Genomic DNA, 13,602 nt, shown 5'->3' on the forward strand with positions numbered 1-13,602 from the left:
AGAGAGAGAGAGAGAGAGAGAGAGAGAGAGAGAGAGAGAGCAGAGGAGAGAGAGAGAGAGAGGAGAGGGAGAGCGAGAGGAGAGAGAGAGGGGAGAGAGAGATATATCTATATATATATATATGTATATATATATATATATATATATATATATATATATATATATATATATATAGATGGATACATATATAGTCATATGTACATATCTATGTTTATGTTTCGTAGCGAATATTTTTAAAATGCTGCTATTCAAAAAACAATGCTTATGTTCCTCTGAGCATAGAAAAGCTCCGGCAAAATCTTAGACATGTGCCGCATCAAGACCTCCGATATACTTGCTGTTGTTTCCTCGTTCCAGGCGACATACACAGCTAAAACCTCTGTACTCGTTCACTTTGGCATGGGGGGAGGGGCAGGGGATCACCACCAGAAGAAGCGGGGTGAAAGCGTGCTCGTAATAAGCATAGCGTCTATGGCACTGCACGGAAAGAATGGATCCTCTTTTCCCCTCCTAATCCCCCTGTTTTATCCTAATCATAGACGGTGGCGCCGGTGGTGGACTGGAGCGACGTGCATATCACAGTTCTCATTTAGCGTCTGCCACAACTGACTTCCCGATAAGCCAAATCGATGTTGCCATATTGCTGCCACATCTGCTGTCAAGCGCAGCAGATGCTCCTGATCGAGTGCGATAACAATCGGCGTGCACCGGAATCAACGACTGGGGTCCCAGCGCCGGACGCGCTCACATATTGGCATCGAAGACAGCAGGAGTGAAAATGCTTGTGATTTGCTGGATATAATCGGTGGCATAACCGTCACTTTCGAGCTATTTCGTGACAAATCTGCGAAAATAAAAAAAAATATTACAACAGAACGTCCCAGTCATACGGCACAACAGTTTAGTAACGGTCTGTGCTTTGCGACGTTGACGCGTGAGCTTGTGAATGGTACATGCAGGAACATTGACCTTTTGTTGCACGAGAAAGTTATGTCACAAAATGCTTCCAAATTACGTAGTTTCCATTCGGAGAGTTTTCAGCAGCTGACAGAAATACGCTACAAAATATACCATATCAGTGCAGATGTCGCAGTTCAGAGATGACAGAGCGTTTTTTCCAATGCCCGTCAGTTTATCGCTTTCCACAGATGTTCAAGCCAAGTCACGTAATATACTGAACAACATGTAGTATCAACGTCCCGACCTTTTACTGGTCGTGAAATTGCTGGATTGTCTCAGCATCTTGCGACACACGTGAGCAGTCTAATACGCAGCGTTTAAAACCGTAGTGCACTTTGAGACAGATGGATTCGTGTGCTGGCGACGAGGTTGTGAACTGGCTTCGGTAAGAGGCCGCATGTTTCGTGTAAGCTGCCGCTTGTGTCGGGAGAAGCTCACTGACTTGAAAGACTTAGCCTACCGAAAATTCCTTTAATGCGCGATACAGCTCCTCTAGGGATCCACCATGGTGGACGTCCCTGCTAGTAGCGCTCGAAAGCCCTGCCGATCTAGGAAGATCGTTGCTTGTGGATACCCAAACTGTGGCTCCAGAGCTTTGTCTAGGACTGCTGAGTGCTTTACGTCATGCGCTCCCACTCTGGCAAGATCTCCAAAGTCCTGGCCGATCAACAACCGCCGGACGTTCGCCGCATCCAGTCCTGTCACCGCTCACGCGTGACGTCATGCCACGGGTCACGCGGGACGGTATTGCCGCTGGCCATTCAGAGTCGGCCACACGGACGTGTGTAAGTTTGTCAGTTGCTCGGAGTTAGGGCGGATGCGCAGTCTGGCTGCGTGGCAACAGAGTTCGCGAAACGTCGATGGTTTGGAAATCTTATCGTGGTGACCCATTTCGCCTTCTTGAAAACGGTACTGTTAGAGTGGTTCACGAGCAAGGAATAAAATATCTACACCATTTAGAAAAGGTTATCAACTTAGTTAACACATAGTTGCCTCCGAGCGTGCCAAAAGCTGGCGATTTTGCAGTCACTGATCACAATCTCATGCAGTTTTTAGGAACAAAAAAGTAAATTGTCTACCATTTGTGCTGTATGCGTCACAGAAGCTTGCAAAAATGTGAGAGTTTACAAACTCCTTGGGTAGTCAGGGAATAGACAAACGGAGAATTTGGCAGGCTCCCCAGGGACTTTGTAAAACTCGGAAGCATGTTGTGCGCGGAAATCATCTGGTAACTGTGACTATGCTGAAGTAGCATGCAGCTGCCTCGAGTAGAATACAGTTGCACTTTTGAAGGCTTTCATCAAATGCATTCACATGTGAGCCATGAAGAATATCTATACATTGTTTCGGTTAATTTATTTGTTCAACTCTGCGACTGAAACCAAAAGGCTAGAGTGTACCATTCTAGTATTACATTCCATTCCATTTGGCCAGTCAAGAAGCATGTGAGATTAAAGCCTCTCCAATGGAGTTTGCAAGCCTCTTTAATTATTTTTAGATACCCCAACCACCCAATGAATATGCAAACTCACCAGGAAATACGTAAACTCTTTGGTTAGTCAAGGACTTTGCAAAATCCAGGCTTTCTCATTTTTCCGGGCAGCGGAAGCATTTAAATAGATTGTGCACAGGCTGCTAGATGGGGCGTAACTTTCCTGCGGCTGTTATTCTCCTTTTTAGTTTGAGCTAAATACATACCTTTTTGCTTACTTTGAAAAACACGCAAGATGCCAATAGGGAACATAAATCCACTGAGATAGAATCGCCTTTGAACTAGGGTGGGAGCGAAAAATTCCATCACAAAAAGACCGTCTGGGAGTGAAAAATCAAATTTACAAAAGATGAAACTTGTGAGATAGTGACTGATGCTTCAGTAAATAAAGACATCTATTTCAAGTTGGCATGGACGTAGTATCATAAACCTGACAAAACTGTTTTGTTTTTAACATTGTAGGCCATTAAACTGAAACAGAATATATTAAAGCATAGCAACTTCATGACAGTGTACTAAGCATTCAAAATTCAGTAATACCAATAATTTGATGCTGCACCTTGCACTTCCCTTCCACAGCATTTTTAACACAAAACGAAGCAAAGGAATTCAACAACAAAATAACAGCAGAAAATTCAACAAGCATAACGCACTAAAAAAACAACCATGGACTCCTACGTATCAGCCCATTACCAAGTCAGATAAAATACACATACCTCTGGCTTCTGTTATGATGGGGCAGGGAAAGCAAACAATTTGTCACTGTTTCTTACAAAATACCAATGCTTATTTCCATGAAAGTAACCTAACTATGCCTAACCTAAAAAGGCCCTACTTCATTTCATCCTGTCTGACCTGTTGGTATCACAGCAGCAGTTGTGAGTTACTGATTACTGCATAATTCCTATTGTCACTTGCCATGCACTTAACCAACTTAACCTAACATAGAGTAGCTCGTATGTTGAACATCATCTCCACTCACCCATGTCTTGACAGCAGCACTTATGATAAAAACATGATAAAGCCAATTTTTTGGCTGGTTTCAACTTGCATTTGTATTCAGCTCATTTGTGTATGCTTGTTGACATCAGACAAAGTTAACGACACACAAATGAAAACCCTTTAAATCACTTTGAACGACTTATTCTGATTGCCATGGTTAAACTCTGTCGAGGGCAATATGGGTATACTCCACAAAACAATCTCTCCTCTCCAAAAGTAGCATAACTTTTAGATGACTATGCCAGCATTGTTGCTTGTATTTTCAGCTGCGACAAAGGCATCTATTTAGGCTTGTCAATTCATATTTGATGACATATTTTGAGATGTTGTCTCACATTTTAAGTGAGATGGTCTCGCTATTTGTTTAATGCTGATATTTACCTCATATCTTAATTGCTATGCGGCTTAGAGTATCCCAGTGTTAAAAAATAGTGCATATATACAGTACAGTCATTTGCCAGTAAGCAATCCATGACAACCATGTAAAACATCTGGTTAAAGCAGCCATGAGGGATCAGTTCAAGAAATTTGGGGCAAATAATCAAGAATATGGAATAAAATAAGACCATTACATGCCTTGTGACATCATAATTTGTCTTATGACAAAACTCGATGGGTTAAAACAGAAAATGGCTAACTCTGGTTGCAAATCGTGCGTTGAAAGCAGGTAAGGTAAGCAATTACCTTGTCCGCAGGAGACTTACTGGCTTTTTCAGGGCACACTTCTTCCTGTTTCACCAAAACAAAAAGTCAGTACCACAGTTTGCACAGTCTGCTGGTAGACAGAGTCATCCCACTCACCCCCCAAATATAAATATCAATCACGTCCAACAACATAGGAGATTAAAATGCGAAACATGTAAGAGGTGTGTACGATGAACATTTCTGGAGGGCAGAATTTTGCCAACAAACACTTATGTATTAGCTGCGTCAGGTCTGTCCCAAAGCTCTCTATGGCAGCATAAGGATAGCGTTGTCAGGTAGCCTGGTGAGTTAGACACTCGAAAGGCTTAGATTTATCATTATCGAGCACCGCTATGAACCAAAAAATGGCTAACCGACGGTTTAACGAGGCAAACATGGTGGTAAAAATAAGTTCCGTGATTCAAATTGTCTTCTTCATTCCCTGTGAATTGTTCACTATTGGGTGCATATCAAACACGTTTAGGCGGCTGGCGAATTAATCCAATTAATGTGTAGAATACGTGCAAGTTTATAGTGGGAGCATCTTGCAGAGAAATTGGTCAACATTTTAAGCAACAGATAGTACCTCTAAAGGCAACTGAAAAGGAAGAAAGATTTAAGTGGTATCATACTCGTATGATATTAAGAAAACAAAATTAGTTAAATAAATATAAAGATTGATACTTTTTAGGGAAATTTTTGTCATCAGATGACTTGACTTAAAATCTGTTAAAGGAAATGCTCAATGGTAATATTAATCTCGTAAATGTTATTTAGAAGACATTTCTTGAATTTTTCACTACTGCATTTCGGGAGTGATGCAATTTGATGGTCAGGTTTCTTCGGGCAAAATAAATACGTGGAACAAAACTCTCTACCAGGCCTTGCTGGTGTTTGCACCAGGGTCTGCTTTCGTGGTGTGGTGGTGAGACAAAAAAACATTGGGATGCGTGAAAACCTTGCATTTGGCACACTGCTGCCGATTGTGATGCATTTGCAAACAAACCAAACTTGACGCGTGCAAGTGGCTGGAGTTGCTGGGGGCCTTGGGCTTGAAGGTGCCTGACGCCCTTGCTCTGTACATACATAGACATGATTCAGATATAGGTGAGGCTGGACATAGCCATAGGCGTCCAGGCTCTGTGGAGCCTTGTTTATGGTTGGTGGTTTCAAGTGAGCTCGGTTTTGGATGACATCTGAAAACCTTAGAAAGGGAAATATGGGTTTGGCATGTGCAATTAGACAATATCAGGCAGGAGTGAAAAATTCACACAAAATATGGGGAAAAGGAGTGGAAAATGTATCCTCATAGGGCGCTGCTTTACACCAGAAGTCGGCAATTCTAGGACACTGCATAAATCATGCCACGCCTCGAAATAGTGTCCTGAAGTCTGCAGATTTTCCTGTGCCCCGGTGACACGATAGCACCCCTTTTTTGCAGAGCAAGGAACTGGCAATCGTATTTGCAATAGCGTAGGTCAATGAGAGCGGCCGGTCACGGTAGCGCGAGCCTCAAATCCGCTCGTCGGTGAACGCCGTCGTGGACTGACGTCTGATTTCGGTAGCCGGAGCAGATCAGGACGGAAGACCGGAGCAGATCAGCGCGGTGTACTGTCGGCATGCTGCCGGTATGTAGGAATCCGCGGTCCAAAAGTTTGCTGATATAAGAGAGGAAGCCCATCAGCTGCGGAGTACCCTCTATGTACTCGTTATTTAGCAGTACAGCGTCGCTTAGCCCATGTATCCTGATATAACGAAAGTCGTTAACTAAACGGAAGAGCTGTTAATTCGCAACACAGATTGTTTTAGCAATTTCATGACTACCTGAAGCACGCGGCGCCAGTAACCGACCGGCAAGCAGGAAATATTACATTTTCCTAAACAAGTCATGAATAGTCGTGCCTTGGCGCCTAAAGCAAGATAGATCGGTCGACAAAAATACCCCGAGCGTGCAGCGCAGTTCTTTGCGACGACAGACTGTCATGAGAAATATACACGTTATACAAAACTAGGATCACGTCCCCCAGTGCCGAAGATTGCGAACAAACCATCGACTTTGCTCCTTAAACCGTCTGGTGGAGCTGGACCCACGGACAAGCCAATTTTTAAGTAGTGCAATTTGGACGTCTCGCGTGAACTGTACATCACTGAGCCTTTGCCTGCTTGTCTCTCCTGAAAGGCAGACTTTCCATTGCGCTGGTCAGACACGGTCGCATCGGTTTACAGCGATGCTTGACTGAGTTTATATTCCGACATCATTTGCACGGCCAGAAATGTTTGCTGTTACTTCTATTTTCACCTAGCTCGTCTCGTTTGCACAAGAGTGTCATACTGTCTAGCCGCAATATTTTGCGATTTGATGGCGTCGCCGAGAAAGCTTGGCCAATTCTGCAGACTAAAACCGTGGCAGTTACTGATCTGATCAGTGAGGCAAGGTCGTATTGGTGGCGATGGTCGACAACCTGGATCAAAACCGCAGAGAAGATAGCTGCATCAACTCGCAGGGTATATGTGTTTTACGGAGACGGTGGCCGCCCCTTCAAAAACCTCACTTGTATTCACACAAAAAACTGCACAGGGAATCAACGAATCTTTTCGGCGACTTAGAATGGCATACAACCAAGCGGACAACCGCTCGCATAAAACAGCACCGATGGAAAAATTAGGAGTCTATGAAAATGTTAAGTGATGAATCAAAGAAGGCGATATATATATATATATATATATATATATATATAATATATATATATGCGTGTGTGTGTGTGTGAGTATATATATATATATATATATATATATATATATATATATATATATATATATATATATATATATATATATATATATATATATATACATATATGCGCACCACCGTCTACGCGCCGAAGTGCTTTCCGGGACAGCGCACCTGCCAGATCAATGGTCTCAAGTTGGTCTCAGCCCTGGAGCCGTGCACACCACACGCTCCGGGGAACAGCTGAACCAGGGCAGCCACCGGATGAGCGGCCCTTTGGTGACGAAGAGCAAGACCGGCACACTGCAGTTGGCGGCAGCGCCTGTGGCTCGGGACAGGTTTTTATGCGATGCTCTGTGCGTGAGTTGTTAACTGCATTTGCGATGAATTTTACTCGCATAGATAAGACAGTAGCAATAACCTTCTTCCAAGGAGAAAACCGGGAGACTGGAGATATAGATGCGCTGACATTTCGGCAGCATGCCTTTATCCAAGCCAGTACTTTTTAATAAATTTCACTTCTGCTATTGGTTTCGATAAAGGCATGCTGCTGAAACATCAACGTATTTATGTCTTAGATCTCCTGGCTTTCCTTCGAAGAATAAGGAGGAGATTAAGGAAGAATACTGTCTTATCGATGCTTTGTGCAGCGAAGTGTGTTTCATGAGGTTCAATGCCCAACTATCGGCAATCAAATGCGTTTAAGAAATACGTAATGATGAGAAGTCCCATGATAGTATGGATGTTACCAGGCTCGTTTGTAATAGGGCAGAACATCGAGCGGCACGACATCGCGATGACATCTACAGGTCAACACTGCTAGTTGCTGCCAATCTCAGCTTCATCTTGGCAGATAGTGCCTTCCTTATTCGTCTCGCTCCGGTCACGGTTACGCTACGCCGGCCAAGATTTCGTCAATTATTCTCGAAGCTATGCGTTAGGCAGGAGATATCAAACAGCATTGCTCCAAAATTCTGGACTGCAGCTGCATCAAATCAACGAATATTGGAAACGTTGTAGCTATCGAGACCCCTCGGTTGCTGGAATCGCGTTTGGTCTGATTCGTCTCCCTGGGGGAGATCTGGACACTCCACTGGGTAAGTCCCATCAGCCCTCGCATGCCGATTCTTGCTGGCGGAGATAGCGTGCTCCTGCCATATCAGGAGCTCCTGGCAGCCTCAGCTCCTGGCAGGTTTACCTCACCAGCGGATTTTGCCACCGATGCGTCGCACTGGTCACCGGGACGACCGGAGGCGCCATTAGTGCCCGCGAGGACTCCACCTGTCTTTTTTTGCTTATGCTGCAGCTGCGACACTGGAGAGCCCTCCTCAGACTGGGATCAATCGTCGTCACTAACGGCTGGAAACACCATCCCGACTCCTGCATTTGCGGCGTCTAAACCAGCTCGTTATAGGTAGAAATGTCTGCCTGTGTGCGGGAGCCAGCTCTCAAAATGCCGCGCCATCAATGCGGAGTTGGCCGCTTTGCTTTCGCTTTGCGGCTGAGTATGGCCGCTTTGCCTCCGCTTTGCAACCGAGTATGGCCGCTTTCTTTTCGTTTTGCGGCCGAGTATAGCCGCTTTGTTTCAAGGAGACGACTGTGCAACGGCACACCTGACATACTTGTTTTATCTGCACTGAGTTCAAATATGCACCTATAGCGCAGCTCAACTTCTGTAGCATGCATTCTTCCCATTTGCATGATCCTGACGTTATTTACGATGAACACCTTACAGCAGTGGACATTTTAAGACAGAAAACTCAAGACCAGCTGGTGAGACTACCGCCGGAGCGGTGTTTTTGACACCAACCCACCAACTGCACACTGAATTACACACACAGACACACACACACAGACACACACACACACACACACACACACACACACACACACACACACACACACACACACACACACACACACCACACACACACACACACACACACACACACACACACACACACACACACACACACACACACACACACACACACACACACACACACACACACACATACACACACACACACACACACACACACACACACACACACACACATACACACACACATATATATATATATATATTTAAATATAAAAAGGAGAGGTACAAAAACCCGCACGTCGACTTACTTTCTTTCATAGTTAATACGACCAGATAGTCGATGTTATGGCAGCTATGACAGATATGGTAGCATACGTAATCAAAAACATGATTCGTCATTATGACGAGCAATCGACAAAAGACGGCTTTGATGAGTTTTTCGCACGCGAATTTGCGAACCCTCGCCACTCACAATGAATTAGTGCACCGCTATTTAAAAAAAAAAAATCATCTCCCGCACAATTAGGGACTGGAGCGAACTAGCCGAACCTCTGGAAACCTCTTAGGAAACCTACCCTCCGACGATGGCTTTGTATATGCGGTTACGCGTCATTTCTGCACAGCAAAATCACCTCCTGTCAAACAGCATCGGATAAAAATTAGAAAATATGCATTACGCTCGTTTGCGCTTGAGGATTTAAGGATCGAGCCATCATTTGTTAGACATCCAGTTTCAATGAAGAAAGTCTAGTCTGTTTTTGCAAGTCAATACCTGGAAAATATCAGGCACGTAATATCTGACCGATGTTAATGCACATCAACAAACTGAATGGCTTGAGCATCTGGCAATTTACTCCCCAATGTTCCCCAACACACTTACAACTCTTGTAAGTACGTCACCTGACCATTGTCACGCAGAAGCCCTTATGACAGGAAAGGGCGAGTTCTTGCACTTCCCGTCGAAAAATTCATTAAATTCACCTAGCGGTTTGTTTCATTCGAAGGACTTCGAGAGATCCGTTTTGTGCGCGTCTGCTCTTCGATAATTGTGTTGGTTAGCTGCGGGACTGTGCGGGGATCGGGCTGACGAGTGCCGAGGATTGGCGAGAGTGGAGAGAGTGCGACGACCACTGAGGTGATTTCGTTCATGTTGTTGTACGTCTTTGTGTGTGTTGTATACGTTTTCCCTCTCCATTTTGCCTTTTCAGATGGTTTCTTTCGTCAGGTGCCCTATGGCAAGAAACCACGTATGCTTTTAGCCCAGCCCGGCGCTCTCTTCCATGATGACATTTTTATGTCGGACATACGTTGATGGTTGATTGGTTGCTCACGCCATGTTTGCCATGTGTCGGGGAATCGACGGAGTGTTGGCACACCTGCTTCAACCTCTTCAGGCGGCAGCCGCGACCGCTGGCTCAGAAACCACAGAGGCGCCGCGCGGGAGCTGTGGAAGGCAATTTGCAGCAACATTTCCGAATGCATCAAACGTGAAGCCAATTTGCGCCATAGCCTGGGGCAAAATACGCTCACGTCCGTCGATCTACTAAAGGATATTTTTCTAGCCTGAATGTAACGTCAGTGGAAGCGTGCTTTTTACTCAGGCACTTGCGCTTTCATGACCGAGGTATGTCTGGCAGCTTCGCAGCTTTGCGATATTGCTCGCAAAACACATTACAGAGCGGTCAGGCAGTTTTCTCTCATCAAGACAGGAGTAGCTAGGAAAAACGGCCCTACACATGACGTCATTATTTGGCACACGTATCCCACCATGCAGCACCACCGTATCGTGAAATTTCAGTTCCGTGTTGACACAAAACACTGACATGATGTAAATGCGGGCAGACATTAGATCGGGCGCTTTTTGGTTAAAGCTTCGTTGTGTTAATACTCAGCAGTTATATCCAGTTATATCCATCTTAACACGCGCCCGGGTGGCCGGTTGAATACCCTTCGCCTGGACGCTGCCAGTTTGTCCCTATGCGAGCTTAAATATTTGAGAGCTAGATATACCAAACTCACAGGATGAGGTGGTCTACAGAGAAGCTTATTTGTGTCAAAACCTGAGGTTCCTAGGCCATAATTTGGGTCAAATAAAGTCAACTAAGGTAAAACTCCAGATTGGCATCGAAAATGCCACCAGATCTCCTCATGTTACCGCCTTGAGCCTAGATTCCTGTTCTAAGCAAACGATAACTGGTTTTAGGTTAAGGTCAGTGACCTTTTCTATTTTCAGAGGGTCATGGTGACTAAACCCTACGAGATCGCTCTTTTATTTTGCTATTTGAATAGGCGTCAGGGATCACGCTAGTCGGTGTGTTCCTAAAACAAAATATTGATCTGGGTTATTTAAGGTCAGTGACGCATTCTGACCTACAGAGTCCATGGATATGTGTGTTGCGGTCCTCGTTACTGACAAATTCGGTATGAGCACCAGAAACTACGCCATAAAACGATCCATCGAATTAAAAAGTGAGTTAGTTTTATCTCGAACTGACCTTCATACTCTACCCTTTCTCAGATGAATTTGTTCCAATTATACAGTCAATTGTTATGTTGCTTAAGAAACTCGCAGAGATGCATGGCTTCGTTTAACACTCAGTTATTGCATCAGATTGAAAGATTCCCCAGAAATTGCCTTCGCTGACAGCCATGACCTGACGTTCACTCGACGTTGGCCAGCGATCTTAAAAGGTAAATCTAAGTTTTTATACCAAAAGGCCCGCTACTTGGTTTCCCACAGCTACGTAGAGTTTGTCGCGGCCACGCCGCGTCTTTCGGAAATCATGCTGGAAAAAACCTTGGGAGACCAAATTGACCCCCCCCCCCCTCTACGCATGCGAGTACTTAACACCAACACGGCGCGCAAAAACTACGGTAATGTAGAAATGAATAGGGGAGCCAAAATTTTGGGCGAGATATCTACGGGCGATTTGTTGATTAGATTGGTGTTCGTCTACTCAGACTTCACAAAGTCAAGAGATCCGCTACAACCTTTTCCAATAAAATTTTCGGAAGTCCACGAGTGAACACAGTACCCAATCAGTGCCAATCAGTGCACCCTGGAAATCAATGTCAAATGCCTGTCCGAGTGTGTGCACGTCTCCTGTTTCGCATCTATGTGCCACTGACGTCACTGCGGACCGCGTCACGTCGGTCACGTCGGCACGCCGAAGCGAACCCCTGATTTCACGTAACGTTGAATGTTTCAGGGAGGCGGCAGGCGAGGACCGGGCAGCGCGAGGGCAGCGCGCTGGGGTCAGCCGGCCTCCAGCCGAGCTTCGACCCCTCGACGCCGAGCAACATCACTGCGATGGCTGGCAAGGCGGCGTACCTCACCTGTCGCGTCCGGAACATCGGCAATAGAACGGTGAGTGCTGCGACGCAAAATATTTATCCTTTACGGAATTTAAGGCCAGAGGCCTGCATAATCATATTACGGGCAGCAGAGTAGGTTCGGAAGACGAGCAAGAACCTTTCAAAAGCGGTAGGCAATTTATGACTTCGTGGATTAAGGCACGAACCGCGTGTCCGAACGCGCGCCGAGGCGTACCTGGGAATCGATGATGCTCCAGACGGCGCGGAAGACGTGGCCACACTCAAGAACGAGCCGCGCTGTATTGGCTGACAGATCGGTCTGAGTGGGTCGGAAGGTTACCTGAATAGCTGCCAGTGGCGTCGCCAGCAACGCCAGAATCGGAACTTATGACGGCGGCAGTCTTGTATTGCTTCCACTGACCAAGACACAAATGTAATGACTGAGTTGTGTAAGTATTGCTAATGACGTGTAGTGGTTGCTGTTGAGTTCCGTGACGCAGGTATCCAGGTATCCATCCAGGTATTTCTAAGATAGCACACGCCTCAACGAAAGATTGCTGTATTGGTTGCGCTAGCAACCCGTTGCATTGCAGAACAATCGCACAAAATCTAAAATCTATGGCTGTTTCACGTGATGTCTCATTACATTTCGAAATGCTGAAAGTACCTCATGCTGCAAACTCTCATGCAAACGGCTCATGCGTTTTGTTTGAGAACCTCTGGCATGCCGTTAACTCCTTTGCTGATCGGCAGAGACGCTGCAGCCTGGCTGGACCACGCTGTCAGGCGGGGAGGGGGATTAATTGCAGTCAGCTCATCATAGCTGACACTAATTGCCCGCGTGTCGCCCGTGCAAACGTCAAAGCCAGAACGGTAGGGTAAGCTGACAGGAGCCGTGTTTGCGCAGGGAATTTGAAACGATGCCAGAATTGGAACCAAAAGTTTCCTACTAAAGATTTTCCCTGCCCCATCTGATGACAAGTATGGCGCTCTTGCGTCAAAAAAATATAGAGGAACACAGCATCACCATATGAGGTAATTTCGGCCGAGGTCGCGCAAATCGGGGATGCCGATCAGTCCAATTACCCCTTTTAGCTAGGATCTTATGTAGAGGATGGAGTTTAACTCGGCTTCGATAAGCAAATCCGACGCTCCAGGAAATTTGGAGCTAGCGAGGTGAAGGTGAATGAGCTAGAAAAGAAGGTGAGCTAGTAAAAAAGGTGAATGTTGGGATGATAAGCACCTGGAATAACCAGCAGGGAATTTTCTGTTATGTATAATGAGTACTTACACCTTCAAGAACATTCCAACATGGCAAAGGGCATGGCATAGCCTGAAACGACATGAAGTGGATATTATGCACCATGCGATACATGTTGTTCTCTGGATGGCAGGGGTGTGTGTGCTTAATATTGGTGTCAAATGGACGAAAGATGATATTTAATGCGAAAAATCTTAAAAGTTCGCCTTGTTTGTTAGAATTAGTCAAAAGGTAGCTTACATGTTTGTCTAGATATATTACATAGGAGTTTCACTGGGCATCTTGGGCGGCGTTTTCTTGAGTTGCACACTTCAGAGCGGCCATTCACATAA

At 45.4% G+C, this 13,602-nt stretch overlaps 1 protein-coding gene across 1 annotated transcript in view; it reads left to right on the plus strand.

Moving 5' to 3' along the window:
* The window catches only part of LOC119095242 (uncharacterized), a 232,963-nt gene that overhangs the window by 168,162 nt on the left and 51,199 nt on the right, over positions 1-13,602 (plus strand). Inside the window, exon 5 of the mRNA XM_037218109.1 lies at positions 11,904-12,061. Coding sequence (XP_037074004.1) covers positions 11,904-12,061 — 158 coding nt within the window. The remainder of the gene's footprint in view (positions 1-11,903; positions 12,062-13,602) is intronic.

Source organism: Pollicipes pollicipes, unplaced genomic scaffold (genome assembly GCF_011947565.3).
Source record: "Pollicipes pollicipes isolate AB1234 unplaced genomic scaffold, Ppol_2.1 Scaffold_4219;HRSCAF=4965_pilon_pilon_pilon, whole genome shotgun sequence".
Lineage (NCBI taxonomy): Eukaryota > Metazoa > Arthropoda > Thecostraca > Pollicipedomorpha > Pollicipedidae > Pollicipes > Pollicipes pollicipes.